This window comes from Nelumbo lutea, chromosome 2 (genome assembly GCF_056320005.1).
Source record: "Nelumbo lutea isolate HS-2025 chromosome 2, American lotus-T2T, whole genome shotgun sequence".
In the NCBI taxonomy this organism is placed as follows: Eukaryota; Viridiplantae; Streptophyta; class Magnoliopsida; order Proteales; family Nelumbonaceae; genus Nelumbo; species Nelumbo lutea.
This window is the reverse complement of record NC_142685.1, coordinates 11,528,315-11,543,372: the sequence shown is the minus strand read 5'-3', so window position 1 is coordinate 11,543,372 and position 15,058 is coordinate 11,528,315. Positions and strand designations below refer to the sequence as shown.

The 15,058-nt window shown below is 37.5% G+C and overlaps 2 protein-coding genes and 1 long non-coding RNA gene across 6 annotated transcripts; 2 read left to right on the top strand and 1 right to left on the bottom strand.

The window, feature by feature from the left end:
• The first annotated feature begins 559 nt into the window (after positions 1 to 559).
• On the top strand, positions 560 to 3,808 carry LOC148868568 (ferritin-3, chloroplastic-like). The gene is made up of 8 exons (XM_088969327.1): positions 560 to 1,284; positions 1,809 to 1,892; positions 1,988 to 2,048; positions 2,240 to 2,327; positions 2,781 to 2,842; positions 3,191 to 3,256; positions 3,379 to 3,442; positions 3,586 to 3,808. Exons 1-8 carry the CDS (start codon positions 977 to 979, stop codon positions 3,633 to 3,635), a joined length of 783 nt encoding a protein of 260 aa, XP_088825453.1. The 5' UTR covers positions 560 to 976; the 3' UTR covers positions 3,636 to 3,808.
• A 1,512-nt stretch (positions 3,809 to 5,320) lies between these two features.
• Positions 5,321 to 13,739, top strand: LOC148868566 (mitochondrial import inner membrane translocase subunit TIM22-4-like). Of its 4 annotated transcripts, none has more exons than XM_088969331.1 (5): positions 5,321 to 5,445; positions 5,594 to 6,225; positions 6,546 to 6,748; positions 6,824 to 6,896; positions 13,502 to 13,739. In XM_088969331.1, exons 2-5 carry the CDS (start codon positions 6,054 to 6,056, stop codon positions 13,507 to 13,509), a joined length of 456 nt encoding a protein of 151 aa, XP_088825457.1. In that variant the 5' UTR covers positions 5,321 to 5,445; positions 5,594 to 6,053; the 3' UTR covers positions 13,510 to 13,739. The 4 variants fall into 4 exon arrangements, with proteins under 4 accessions (XP_088825457.1, XP_088825455.1, XP_088825456.1 ...); XM_088969329.1 differs by lacking the exon at positions 13,502 to 13,739 and adding an exon at positions 10,287 to 10,742; XM_088969330.1 differs by lacking the exon at positions 5,321 to 5,445 and having other exon boundaries at positions 5,464 to 6,225.
• LOC148868567 (uncharacterized) lies at positions 12,187 to 13,354 on the bottom strand. Its single transcript, XR_016107135.1, has 2 exons — positions 12,946 to 13,354; positions 12,187 to 12,502 (listed from the first exon to the last, which is right to left on the bottom strand). It is a non-coding gene; the product is annotated as an uncharacterized LOC148868567 (long non-coding RNA).
• Positions 13,740 to 15,058: the final 1,319 nt, after the last annotated feature.

The window sequence follows — 15,058 nt, the reverse complement described above, 5'->3', positions numbered from 1 at the left end:
ATTCACCTCTCTCCAATCTTGTATTGGACTATTAAACCAAAAGTTTTAAGTGCAGAATGACAGGAGTTTTCATAATTTTTGATCACTTTAAACTTCCATGAGCTTTCTAGGGTTCCGGTCTTTCTGATTTTCCGTCTTTCGTTACCAAACAGAAAAAAGCCAAACTTTGATATTCTAACCATTGAAAATCACAAAAGACTTATAAACACCCTTAATTTAAGTTGGATTGATAACCGGCTAAGTTATTTTAAGATTGGACTGTTAATTATTGTTGTATGTCCGATAAAATAATGGACTCTTTTGATTGACTCCGACAACTATCCACCGTTGGATCAAGGGATTGAGTGGTATACAACTGTCAAAATCACATCTTTTCCACATAATAATAATATAATACTATTCTTCTTATTATTCAACCATGAAAATAGTCAATAGAAAATTTAAAAGCGATCCAAATTTCTTGGCCACAATATATTAATTAAAATATGTATTTTTAATCCACAAATATTAATTAATAAATAAGAGGATTTTAATTTGATGATAGCCACCCGTTAAAGGTGATACCATGACAGACGCAAACGGACAAAGGACAAATAGCGCAGAAGAGAAACCCTAGAGTCCAGACGAGAGAGTGAGAGAAGTTCAGATATTTCGATACGATTCGCAGAAGCATCTCCACCGAAACCACGAGGCCGCCACGCGCTTCTCTTGTTCACTCTATCCTATCAATCCACGTGGCTGACCATCTAATGGTTGAAATGAAAAGAGCCACCCCCAACAGTTTCCCACCATTTCTATATCTTCGGCTCCTGACCACACCCGTCCCTTCATCCTTCACTCTAGCCCTCTTCCTCTCTCGCTCTGCTCTGTCACTGATTCGTTCTTCCCTCCTCTTTTCTCTCTGTTTGGAAGCCAGAGGTAGTGATCTTTAGCTCTGTGTTTCGATCTTTCTTTCTCGTTCAATAGATAAGTAAATATGCTTCTCAGAGCTGCTGCTTCATCTTTGTCCATCCCGACCGCACAAGGGGAGAGTCTCGTCTCCCATTTTTCTTCCTCTGCTTTTACGTCTTCCCCATCTCTGAGCTTTTCTCGGAGAAGAGGAAGCGATGGATTTGTTCTTTGTGCATCAAAGGACTCGAATCATCGACCGCTTACTGGTATTGTTTTCGAGCCCTTCGAAGAGGTGAAGAAAGAGCTCGTTCTCGTTCCGACTGTTCCCCAAGACTCTCTTGCTCGTCAGAAGTACACCGATGACTGTGAGGTCGCCATCAACGAGCAGATCAAGTGGGTTTTGTTTCTTCTACCTTTCTTTTTTTTTATTATTTCTCTTTAATAGTACCTTTATGATATCTTTTCTTGTATTCGTCTTATTGTGTCTTCGCTGTTTATTCATTTTTTCTTTTTTGTTTTCTTTCTATACGTTTTAAATCATTCACGTGCATATGTTCGTCTTTTGTTTTGCTTACCTTTGCTCTGGGTTTGATGTTTGATGACTTTAATCTGTCTGAGCTATTCTTCTGTTTTTTTTTAATCCTTTCCCCTGTTCTCTTGATTTGCGTTCCTTTCTTTTCTTTTGCTTTATTGTTGTCTTTTTACTCTTCTGAAACCTTTTGGGGTTTATTAGGACTCATTTTATCTGTGCATTTTACTTTTGGCTAAATGACTTACTTGAATTTGTGGGTTTCTTTGCCTCTGTTTTTTGTCGAGATATCTGCGAATTCCTCTTTATCTTCGATTTTTCGTTTTAGGATAGTCGGATCATTTAGGGTTTTTGCGTTTCTAACTAACTTGTGGTGCTTGATTAACAGTGTGGAATATAATGTTTCATACGTGTATCATGCCATGTTCGCCTACTTCGATAGGGATAATGTTGCTCTGAAAGGGCTTGCCAAGTAACTACTTAATACCCCAATGTACTTTTTTACATTTGGTGTTCTTGATTTCATATTGGGTTAAATTGATTTACGAGTTGTTTTCTGACCGTCAGATTTTTCAAGGAGGCAAGTGCAGAAGAAAGGGAGCACGCTGAGAAATTGATGGAGTACCAGGTGTTTGCCCAATTGTCACTCTCACTCTTCGTTTACTTAAATCAGTTCTGTTTACATTTGGAATCGAGTCTTTGATGTTGTTGTTCTGATAATTGCCCGACCCAATTGTCACTCTCACTCTTCGTTTACTTGAATCACTTCTGTTTACATTTGGAATCGATCTATGATGTTGTTGTTCTGATAATTGCCAGAACAAACGAGGAGGAAAAGTGAATCTGCAATCTATACTGATGCCTTTGTCTGAATTTGATCACCCTGAAAAGGGTGATGCATTGCATGGTAAGCTTTACTGGGTTGTGTTTTGCCCTTACAATCCTTGCAGAGTTAATTCGGCCCAAGAATGGAATATTAGATAATTAGATTTGTATTTTGCCTAATTTGCTTTGTAGAATAGCTATTCTCGTGCTTTTCGGTTGGATTTATTATCCATGGTTATCTGCTTATCATAAACATGTGCATAATTTCACAAAATTGATCAAGTTAGTATCTACAATCATCTAGAGCTTTTTTATAATTTCACAACATTTATCAAGTTAATATCTACAATCATCTAGAGCTTTTTTGGATGTTCATGCCCCTTATTTATTTTGTTTTCACCCTTTTCCTTGTTCCTAATAATTCCGGTTCTTTTCTCCTCGTCACATACATAACTATGTTACCTCTCCCTGATTTACAATTGACACTAGTTTATCCCTTTTATTGGCATTAACCATCTGTCCTTTCTTGATTCAGCAATGGAGCTTGCATTGGCTTTGGAGAAACTGACAAATGAGAAGCTTCTGAAATTGCACAGCGTAAAACAACTTGAGCCCTATAAAATTGTAGACATACAGTATAGTTTCCTTGATACTTTAGGATTTTACGCTATGTTTGGTTTGAAGGAAAGAGTAGGGAAAGGAAGGGAAATTGCAGGAAAACCTATACAAGATTTGTAAAGGTTTCCCTTCCTTTCCCTACTTTTTCCTAGGAACCAAACATAACCTTAACTTTTGTTTTTTCCCCATTCCAAAAATGAAATGAAGTATGAATTCACATGGTTCTTGCAAAGCAATTATTGATTAACCATAATACTTTTCAATATCATAGTGTAAAAGACACAAATGGCTCCCTCTGTGAAATCTTAATTTCTTGATTAATAACAGGTGGCAGCTAAAAACAATGATGCACAGCTGGCTGATTTCATCGAGAGCGAGTTTTTGGCCGAACAGGTGAATCTCCAAGAATTGTCTTGTTTTTTTTTTTTTTTTTCCTTGAAGAATCGCCATTTTTCTATGGTTTGATTTGACTAGTTCTTTTAGTTCTGAGTTGTTGATTATTTTTCTCTGTTTAGGTGGAAGCTATTAAGAAGATCTCTGAATATGTTGCTCAACTGAGAAGGGTGGGCAAAGGGCATGGTAGGCTTCCATTTCAGAAAATACTTGGCACTTCCATTGGTGTTGATAGTCTTTTCTTTCTGATGCATATCTACCCTTCCTTTTCTCTTGTAATTTTGTCTTCTTAATATCTGCTGAGAGTTCTTGTTTTTCTGGGTTTGCAGGAACTTGGCACTTCGATCAGATGCTCCTTCAAGATGGTGCGGCTGCATGATTGATGGTGTTTCTTTGTTGCAATTAGGATTGTGTACGTACTTCATGGTTTTGGTGGGCTGTAATCCTTTGTTTCTTGTTTCTGTAGATGAAAAGAAAACTAGTATTGTTTTGCATATTTCTGTTAGAAAAAGATTAATGATCAAATGTCTCGGAAAAAAAAAGTTTGATGCATGCTCCGTTCCACTTCCATGACTAAATAAATAAACGTCTGCAACTTTTTAGCTTCATACAAAAGGAACAGCTGATTGGTTGGAGCTGGAAACTTGGCTAGTCTAATGGTGCCGACCAATTGTTATATTTGCTCTTTTATATTTTTCGTCATTTTTGGCCATGGAAACAAAAGGATGTCTGATGACAAACTCTGGTCCAATTGGGTGTAGCAATTATAGATACCAGCAGCACTCAACAATCAAAATCAATGTTTTTGAACCGTCGTTGATCTGGACAGTCAGACCTTTCAGACTGGAAATCGTTCAGGTGACCGGTTCCGTTTTAGTCCAAACCTGGCATTTGGTCAAAAACCATTGAATTAATTAATAAACTGTTGATCCGGATGGTTTCACCGGTAAACTGGTTGACCTGGAGAACAGTTTGCTGCTCCTCTCAGATTTGAGATTGAGAAATCTTGTATCTGTTTTTCTCTCACAAGAAAGTGAGAGAGAGAAAACGAGATTGAGAACGCTGCTGCTATGCCCCCTATAGTTCATCATCGCTGTCGCCGTTGTCACCACTGCAAGCCTGCAAGTCCTTCGTCACCACTGCCTGCAAGTCCTCCTCCTAAACTCTTTCAGTTCGGCCGACAGTTTTCTTTTAAGTTTCAACCTTATTCTCTCTTATATAATTATCCTAATATTTTTGATGCTCAAACTGTTCGAACCGTTTGATCTGAATGATCAAACTAATGACCCAAAAACTGGTGGCCGGAATGATTCTATTTTTGAATTAATTTTTAAAACCTTGATCCAAATCTGTCCCGTTGTTAAGTAAGATGGGTTAAGTTAGTGTTGTTGGTGGGCTGATCCAGAGATATGCCATAGCACATACAAATGTCTTGTTACTTTGTTAGGGTACAATGTGCTTGTATTGTATTATGCACAAATGTCTTGTGGCTTTGTTAGGATTGGAGTGCAAATACAAATATATGTGGTGGGAAACTATGCATGCTTTGTGTATGTATTTGTACCTGTACATATTTGTATTTATACTCTTTCCTAACTGAGCATTCTTATGATTTTTGTTGGTCGATACTAGAGATGACGCGTTTACTCGTTAATTGGGCTACGTTGTCACTGCACCGGTGGCTATTGTTCGTTTTGAGCCGATGATGGTATTAAGCCCATGCTGGATATCTATTAGTGTTTGTGTTTTTGGATTTTGATCAAAATCAATCGAGTAAATTTCTTTACGCGAAATGGCAAATGAAATTGTTGATATGAATTTGTGAAAAAAAATCTTGTATCCACGCAATGCGATCTCTCCTACCAAGTATAATGATAAAAAGCAGATTTACTGGGGCCTCTGGTCAAACAGTTGGTTTTTAAGTTTACAATATTTCAAACTGAAACCAGTCGGTTTGATTGATTGCCGGTTTTTCTTCTAAGTCAACCGAAATCAAACCGGTCCTTCACTTTTTTGCAAATTTCCATACTTTAAGTCCAACTGAATCAATCAATTAACCGGATTTTTCAGTTCGGCTCGATTTTTCGGTTTTTGATTAGCAATGAACAACTCTTGAATAGGCAAATATGCTGTCTATCGAGAGATTTCTCGATCTAATCTACAAACATTTCGGAATATAGGCTGTCAAAGTAAGTGGACTTGTTTTTAATCAAATCGGACATAGAAATTCCACCCATTGAAATGAACGGTGCATTGCACTTGGTTTTTCCACATCCAGTCATAGACCGGTTCATAGTTACGTTATGTAATTTTTTTCCTCTTCTTTGTGGACAGCAGGGATTCATGATAACATCCGCATAGAAAAGGAAAACCAAAAGTAATTTCATGAACATAGTAACGAGCTGATGACAAGATTTGAGAAGTTGCAGATTTCAGCTATTCAGCAAGAAACGATGAATATAGATCTGAATTGAGTCATCATTATTCATGTCAGTTTTAGTTTCTTACTGGGTTTTAAACGCGGAGCAAGGAAGAGGAGGGAAGAATAGCTTTTTGGTGGGATCGAGCAGAGAAGGAGGACGGCTAGAGGGGAAAATAATCAGAAAAGAAGATTCTGCAATTTTTTTAGATTTTTTAATGGTTGTTACTTTCTTTAGTTGCTTTGGCCTTTGCATCCACGTCTCACGTTATTTACTTAGACGGTAAAACCACAATTTTCCTGCGGCGGTAAAGCTAGGGTTTATTCATTGTTCGTTTGTACTCCGTGCTCCCTTCAGTCCTCGAGTTACAGACTACCATGGCATCCACTTCGGGAACCGAATCCACCGAAACTCCAACGTCTTCGTCGAGATCAAAAGAAGCAGAGAAGCCTCAGATAGAGCCGTTGCGGCTGCCCACGGTTGAGGAGATCCGTGGCCAAGACATTTGGAACAACTGTGCTGTCCGCAGTGCAATTAGTGGAGTAATGGGTAATAAAATATACTTTTTGATTAAATTATTCTTTTCCGTATATCGTTTGAATGCTAAGCGTTTCATAGAATTCCTGCAAGATTCTCAATTGGAACTTTGAAGCTTTGGTTTGTCAACCGGTGTTCGTTTCTCTCCCCTTGTTGATATTAAGCTGCCTTTTGTTTTCATTTTCATTTTAATTTATGTTCTTTGGTCTTTGTGAATTCTATTTATCGTCCTTTGATCTCTATTTGCATTTGGAGCTATGGATCGTGGATTGGGAGTTTTGAAATTTCAGGTTCTAAGTTGTATTGGTTTCTTCTTGTATGGAGATTTGTAGGAGGTGGGTTAGGGTTTTTCATGGGCCTGTTTTTTGGGGCGCTGGATAATCCTCTAACGAATCCCTTAGTGCAAGAGGAAATGACCGCAAAGCAACAATTCATCTATACGGCAAAGCAAATGGGGAAAAGGAGCATTAGTTCAGCCAAGACCTTTGCATTGATGGGACTAATCTTCTCGGCTGCAGAATGTGTTGTTGAGAAGGTGAAATAAATAAATGATCGAGGTGCTAATGGTTTATAAGATTGCATTGGAATTAATTGATGATTTTGTGTTTAGGCACGAGCGAAGCATGACATGACAAATACCGTTGTTGCTGGGTGTGTAACTGGAGGGTCATTATCAGCAAAGGGTAACTTTATCTTCTTCATTTCCAGAAAATTGATATAATACATTTATATTTTATAGATAACATAGGCAGTTGAGAGTTAACTGTTGTATGGCAACTGGCAAATTTGTAGGATAAGTTCTCGTATTTACCAACTATATGATGTCTTGAAGTTATAGTGTCCTAAAATCAACTATTGTATATGGTATTTGGTTGGCAAAGAACCTTAAAGCATCACAAAGACCAAAGAATTATATGCCAAAAAGTTGGAGCACCACGCTTCATGGCAAAATATAGCATCTTGTGTGCATTTTGTAAAACTGTAATAGATTCCTTGTGCTTTAGTTTGTAGTCAGGATCTTCAACTTATTTTCTTTTTCTCCTAATTTATAACTCATATACTTGTCATATAAGGGAAACTTGAATGAAGTTCAGGATTCATTTCTAGAAAACAAGACAGGTAGTACATTGTGGTTTTATTTTTCTCTGCATTCTTCATGCAATGCAAAGAGGACTCAGAATAAGATCTCAGTACAAAATGAGTGCAGCAACTTGTAACTCTTTTGATCAATTAACTTGATTAAATGTGCTTCTATCGATTCTGTTGTAACCTGATAATCCATCCAGTTGATTTAATAGACACTTATTGACTCTAGCTTGAGGAGTGCATTTATAATCTATTTGTTGGATTGAAGTTGAAGTGTTTGGTTTTGGAGAGGCAAAAGAGTGTATAAGGCTGTTGAAAGGTAGGCATGTCTTGTTGGATGATTAATATGTTGCTGAATGGGTGATAAGGAATGGAATACTGTTGGAGCGGTGGAGGATAGAAAACTAGGAAGAAATCTTTTCTTTTTTATGTTGTGCTGTAAAGATGTGGTCAAGAGAATTCTGGAATAGGAATTGAAGGCAGCCCTCCACGGGTGCCTTGTTGCCTGGGCCTCGACAACTATGCCAGTGCTTTCAAAGATTCACTGTGATTGGTAATGTATGTGATACAGTCAGAAAGATCAGTTCAGAAAATATGGCCCATGACTGATTATGTGTGGTAAGAATTCTCATTGAAGTAGAGGAATGTTGTGTGGTTCCCTTCTTTGATTTGGTCTTCACTACTAAAACATAAAATCAGAATTTTTATTGAAGGAGGCGGCCTTAACATTGCTGAAGAATCAGAGGAAAGGGGGTGTCTATATGCAGGTGGAGAGAAAAAGGTTAGCATTGAGGGCACCTAGAGGTTGAAAGGTGTACTAGTCAGTTCCTTAAGGAAGGAGATTGTGATAGAGATGAATGTTATTAATCATGATTTGGCAGTAGATAGGAGCAAAAAAGGAAATGACGCAGGGGCATGGGACATCTGGAAAGGGACAAAGAAGGTGAGATGGTGTTCAGGGTTCTTTAAATCTCAAATAAAAAGACGGGTTTTTTAGGGGAACAGGGAATATATTAAAGGGGGAAGGGAGAAAGTGGGTTTTTGGTAAAGGTGCCATAATTATTCTGGGTACTTGAGTGGAATAAGAGTTATTTCTATCTGAATTGTGTGGTTAATAGAGGAAGAGAGGAGGGGCCTGGGAGGCTGGGACAAGTCAAATAAAGACTTTCTCATTAGTGCAGGTGGGAGAAGGAGTAAGAATTCTAAAGATTCCAATCACGTGCCTTTGGTCTCTGGCAATAATGATAAGGGGATGGAAGATGAGGGATTTTTGCATTGTTACTAGATATTCTCCATGAGAAATTTTAAGGGGTGCTATCACTTCAAGGAAAGAAATGGGGTATGGGAGTTGGTCAAAGTTGTCAATGATGATTCTAATGGGAGAGTGGAGTTCTTTATCATTTGCTTGGTATGATTGAGAAGACTAGAAAAAGAAGTTTTTATTGTTGTAGTAAGAAATGATGCTCAAGATCCTTAGACGAATCAATTAGATGTTCAAGGGAAAAGAGAACAAGTTTTTCAAGCTCAGCATATATGGCTTTCCTTTGATGAATTGTGTGTGTGTGGGGGGGGGGGGGGTGTATTAAGAGCAGAAAAGTGATTTGCCAAAGTAAGTCATCTAGAATCAGCAATGACATTGTTCAATGTTATGATGGTGTGTGAAAGTGAATCAGTGATCAATGATCAGGTTGATGTTAGTGAGCAAGATTCTGGGCAGGGTATTTAGAAACAATCCATGTTGGCTGGAAAGTAAACCTATTTGGATTCATATTTGTTAGAAAATGAACCAATTTGTCCAAAGAAGTCACAAGCGATTGAGGATTTTCATCCGGATCAACTAGGTTGTTTGATTATTGGTTGCCAAGACGATACAGCTGGTCACAACTCATCTGTTCATCATTTGATCATCGACTCCATGTCTTCTGGTGATCCATTTCTTTCAACAGATGTTATTTATGCTGTTAAACATAAGTTGGAGATTTGTTTTTGAGATCCCTATTGGCAGAGTAGAGGTGGACTTGTAATACGGATGATATGGGACTTCTAAGAATCATTGTTTGGTCCATCCTACAGAAAGCTTTTCGAAATTTAGAAATGGGTTCTGTGGGGATGGGCCTAGAAATAAATAGAACCTTCATTCTGTTCTTTTTTTTTTTTTTTTTTTTGATAGGAAATGGTAACTTCCATTAGATAAAACCATAAGAAACAACTGTCACCTTCCAAAGTAAAAGGTGACCCCTGAATAACAAAAATCTTACAACACTGCACAAAACAAAAACTCCCGATTCACCCCCTGTTTTGCTAGGTAGTCAGCTAAAGCATTTGCTGACCTCCTAGACCAATACACTTTTGCATCCAGCTCCCTTGTGAAGCTCAATAATTCCCTTACCTGTTGTCTAAGGGACCACGTTCCCAAACTGTTTGATTGCAGCCATCCTACTACAAATTTGGAATCCCCCTCCACTTCCAACTGTTGGAAACCCAATTGCTTGGCCCATCTGAGCCCCTGGAGGAGCACCAAAACTTCAGCTCTAAGCGAGTCCCCCACATCTATTGGGCCAGAATACAGAGCTAGGGTTTTTCCTTCCGCATCTCTAAACATACCCCCTATTCCAGAAGGTCCGGGGTTCCCAATAGAGCTGCTATCAAAGTTCAATTTGACATGACACTGCAAAGGAGTGGACCAAACTGCTTGTATGGTAGGTGATGAAGTAGAAGATCTTGCTAAAATATTCCGGCCTCTAATCAAATCATCTGTAGAGACATCCTTGAACAAGTCAAGAGTTTTCAGCCAATGTACTGCCTTGATGGTGATCCCTTCAATAACTTCAGGGGTATTTGGTGCCTTGCACCATTTATAACTTCCCCTTGACCCCTCTATTCCCCAAAGTGCTGGTTGCAAAGAAAAAGTTTGGTCATTCACTTTGGCTGCTCCATCTTCCTTCCTGTCGATCGTACACTGACACCTTTAATATCTGTGCTTCTAGGTGGACCAAAGGCAGCATGTGTTGGTTGTGCAGGTTTTGCTACGTTTTCAGTTCTAATTGAGAAATTTCTTGACAGACATAACTGATTCAGTACGTATCTTGTTGCAACTTTGTATACTGATTCTTCTCAGCTTATATAGTTGAGCTGATTGGAGAAGGTGCAGATTTACTCAGTTTTCCAAATCTGAGAGGATATTAATTATATCCAACGTCATCATGATTCATTTGTTTCCCTGCTTTTTAGAGGGAATATCACAAGCAACTTATTACAGCCCTTCTGATGTGGTTTTTTTGGTCCGTTGAGTGTTTCTAAAGCAAGCAAAGTGATATAATGTTATAGAAACTCCACATGTAACAATTTTATAAAATTCATTGAGAACATGTCAAGAATTTGTTTTGTTTACTCTATGTCCATGGAGACAGGCTGAAACTGGTATGGAATTACCATTTGAACTACTTTGTGAGACTCTTTTTGATTGTTCGAACTTACTCTTTAAATTTAGTTTTGGGCATGGCATCTTGCACCCATTAACTCTTATTGTTTGATTGGCATTTATAAGATTTGTCGAGGTTGAAATTATCCTTTTGATTTCTCCACTGCTTCATGTTGAAGGAATTTCAGTGGCCAAAATCATATATGTTTAATGGTTTTTGGTTTGTATGGTAGGCTTATGATAGGTTAGGCTCCTTTTGGGTAAGCTTTTGCTTTTGAGTTTTGGGCTGTGGAAATAAAAAATAAGCCGAAAAGGGTTTCTAGTATTTAGTAAGTGTTTCTTTTAAAAACATAATCTCAAGCCGAGATCCTGAAGCTTACCAAAAATAAATAAAAACATATTAAACACGTTATTACTAAGAGCACTGCTATTTCTTAGATGGAAGCAAAATGTGCCTTTTTACTATTTTGATAGTCGGTGGATTTCTGAGAAATTACTCATCTGTACCAAACAAAACGCCTCTTTTTAGTAGGTGTTTGGCATCAACGCCGGTTTCTTAAAAAATGGCGTTACATCAGAAATCCGTTTTTTTAGAAAAAGTCTGCTGTTTGGTTAGTTGTTTTCCAAAAAATATTTTCTCAAACTGTCTTAGAAATCAGGAAAGGTGTGGTTTAAAATAAGAGTATAAATATACCAGATTAGATTTGAATCAAGATATATCCGAATCTGATCTAACACTGTTAATTGTAGATCTGCTGATAGACAAGGATCCATCAAAAGGAATTTTAACCCGATCAGGAAGTCAGATATTTGGATATGATTCGATTGGATTCAATTTGTTTTTTTTAATTAAAAATTTTATTAAAAGAAAATTAAAATATACTAATTTAAATGAAGAAAAATAAAAAATACAAATATTTTTTAATTATTATATATACATGTTTTAGAAAAACAAATAATATAACAATTTTACAAAAGTACAATATAAATAAATATATTATTTATTTATATTAGTATTATGTTGACATAGCATTAAAAATATCTGTCATGGGGACACCAAAAGCACCAAATAGAAAATCTGAATAAATATATTATGAGGAAACAGCATGCTTATACAACACCCTTTTACAAGAAACGTCTCTCAGAAAACGGCACCAAACACCGCCTTAGTGACAGGTGGTAACATGTAAGGCACGGGGACTTGAGTAAAATTGTACTTTCTAATAAGTTAAGGGATTGTTGCCACCTGTCACTAAGGCGCTTAGCATGATGGAAATAAGATGCTCAGAGTTGAAACAATCGGTAAACATGGAGTCTATGATCTAGTGAAAACTTTTAATAGGATTAACTCTTTTAGCAAGTCTGATTACTTATTCCACTCGATCTATGAACGCTTTTGTTGCCGGTTGCCGCGCCTGGTTTTGTTATATTGCTGGAGTTAATTAAATGCTGGGTCCAAGTCCTCTCATAATTGTCTATTCTATTAATACAGAACTTTTTCCATGTCAATATCGACAAGTTATTTCTCCAAACAAAAGAGAACGAGAGGGAGATGCCTGAATCTTCAATCAAGAATCTTACGTCTAGTCTAAATCCTTTCAGTAAAAGAATTCTTTTGAAGTTCGAAGTTTGAACAGAAAAGAAGTAAAACAGAGATCATCAGGTTTCGACCTCCATGCTTTTGCGTTGCATTGTGATCTGCAGAGATTTTACTTGCTCCTTAGTCATGGATGATAGAGTGAATGAGAATGGATGCCTCATCAGTCGCTGGCACATGATCATCTGGGCGGGCGAAAAAAAGGCAGTGTTAATCCATGCTTGCAGATTCCGAGTCATGATTAATAGCAGGATAATAACTCCAACTCCATATAATTCATGGTAAGCGGGATTAAATTTCCCTGAACCATGCAGCTTAATAGAAAACTGACCCATTAGCTTTTTAAGTTTTTTCCCCTACCAATCCACTCCCTAGTCTCTAACCCCAGAAGCCAAGGTTTCGGGTTGGGTGTCAATTGGGTGGCTGTGGGTTGAGACGTTGAGTAACTTGAGTTACCACTGGCACTCGATCATTTAAATTAGCCATCATCAACCCATTTACCACCCATCTGCACAGAGATTAGAAAATGCAGAAACAATGGAGAAGGTAAAGTAATAACAGCAGCAGCAGCAGCAACAACAGAAAAGTAGCTGGAAGAATAAAGGTCGAGTAATAACAGCAGAAGTACCTGGAAGCGAGGGCAAGTTGGAGATGAAATTGTTGATGAGCCCAGTGCTATCTGCTTCTTCTAATTTACCCACTTCCTTCTTATTCTCGTTCTCTTCTGTTCCAGTTTCACTTCTATGGAGAAAGGTGGAGATGAGATTGTTGACTAGCCCACCACCCGACTCTACCTTCACATCGTGCTTTGCTCCGTCTTTTTCTTTCTTCCCTTCATCCTTTACTTCACCTATACATACCTTGTCGTGATCAATCTCTCTTGTCTTAGGTAAGTTGGAGTGGAGTTGGTTTATGAACCTCCCATCGTCGCCTTTCCTTCGTTCTTCTTTTTCTACTTCTTCTCCGAGTTCTCCTTTAGCTTCGCTAGTACTCGTACCTTTCTCTTCTTCTGGTTCCATCTCTTTCTACTGTGTGTTAGCTGTTTAGTTCTGCCTCTTATCATTTATACACAGCTTAATTAGCAATTAGCAAATATATAAAAACATAATTTAATGGTTCTCCTTCCCTCCAGTTTCGTTACACGTACTCTAAAGGTCGGTTAGAAAATGTTTTCTTTTTTGCAGCATTTTAGGGGCGGTGGAGTGGAGACCTGAAGCCCGTTTCGGGCACTAATAATCGTTGTCTGGCACATGGATGGTAGACGTTAGTCAGATAATTCATCGAGATTCGAGAACCTTTCAGCTATACATGATTAATGTTCATATTTTGCCTTGGCTTCACAAAAATCCTGATGATGATTTGATATTTGAGTTTTATAGCTATTTCATAAATTAGCGTTCTATATATTTTCCTTGCAAGAAACATCATTTAGCATACAGATAATCCCAGTGATGGTTGGAATTTAAGCCAATCCAAACATCATTTACCCTTTTCACCTGGCTGCCTGTACAGAGAGAGCTATCCATAGATGATCATCCCTTTTCTTTTCTTGCTTAAAAGACCCAACAAGATGAATCGGCCACTGCTTTGGTTTTTTTTTTTTTTTTTCTATCTCTACCACCACCACCCACCATCTCCATCAAGGTTTTTTAAAAATGAATTGAACAACAACCGTTCAGGTTCGGTTCTTGGGTCAAATGATCCGATCATTTGAATCGAATGAATAGTGTATTCTAAAAAAAATAAAAAAATATTAAGAAATGATCAAAAATTATTGAACAGTTCGAACAGTTTGACTGTCTGAATCAATGATTTGTTGATCAAATCAACAGTTTTTTGACAAAAAGACAATTCTAAGATAAAACAGAACCGATCTGATGTCTAATTCCTAGTTTTCCAATCCAAATATCTGGTCCAGTCCGGTTTTAAAAACATTGATCTCCATATCTACCACCCAGAGCAGCAAAGTTTCGACCATATGAATTGTGATATGCCAACATGCAAAGGAAAACCGCAAGCCATGCACGAGAAGCTATTTACCTATACATTGGACAAGCCATCAAACAGTCAACAAGTTGACTATTTTTAGTCAGTGAGTCATTGCCCAATTCCACGGTTTTGGGGATAATAATGATTCGGCCAATGTTAGCTTAAAACATTTCTCAACACAACAGGTTATTTCAGTATTTTCAAAATTGGACCGAACCGAATGCTCAGACTGGAAAAATAGGGATTGGTCACCTGACTGGTTCCGTTTCACCTCAAAATTATTTTTTAACAAAAAAAACTGTTAATTTGGTCAATGAATCATTGATTTGGACAGTTAAATCCTAGAATCAGATAATGGATTTTTGCCTTTTTTGTTTTCTAAATTTTGATTTATTTGTCAAAATGGGTCAATCATTTGGACTGAACGATCGGATTATTTAATCTGGGAACCAGAGCTCAGAACGGTTTCTTATCTGGTCCATTTTAAAAAACCTTAGACTGACTCTATCAATTGAGACCAGATTTAATCTTCGCACCATCCTGACGATATTTATAGTCATACATTTGGAACATCATCATTCTTGCAATTTTTTTAACATGAATTTTCCTAATGCAAGGCTGCAAGTGTTGTAAGGACAGTACCAACAAAAAATTTGTGTAGACTGAATTTGGATTCTTAGCAATTACATATATAACTTCAAAAAAATCTTCATCTTCGGTTACAGCATGGGTGATAATGATGATGAATTATT

Coding starts and splice junctions, on each gene's coding strand:
- LOC148868568 (XM_088969327.1), top strand. CDS start 977: ATGCTTCTCAGAGCTGCTGCTTCATCTTTGTCCATCCCGACCGCACAA. Junction 2,049..2,239: donor AGAAATTGATGGAGTACCAG/GTGTTTGCCCAA, acceptor GATAATTGCCAG/AACAAACGAGGAGGAAAAGT. Junction 3,257..3,378: donor GCGAGTTTTTGGCCGAACAG/GTGAATCTCCAA, acceptor TTCTCTGTTTAG/GTGGAAGCTATTAAGAAGAT.
- LOC148868566 (XM_088969329.1), top strand. CDS start 6,054: ATGGCATCCACTTCGGGAACCGAATCCACCGAAACTCCAACGTCTTCG. Junction 6,749..6,823: donor CAGAATGTGTTGTTGAGAAG/GTGAAATAAATA, acceptor TTTTGTGTTTAG/GCACGAGCGAAGCATGACAT. Junction 6,897..10,286: donor AGGGTCATTATCAGCAAAGG/GTAACTTTATCT, acceptor CTGTGCTTCTAG/GTGGACCAAAGGCAGCATGT.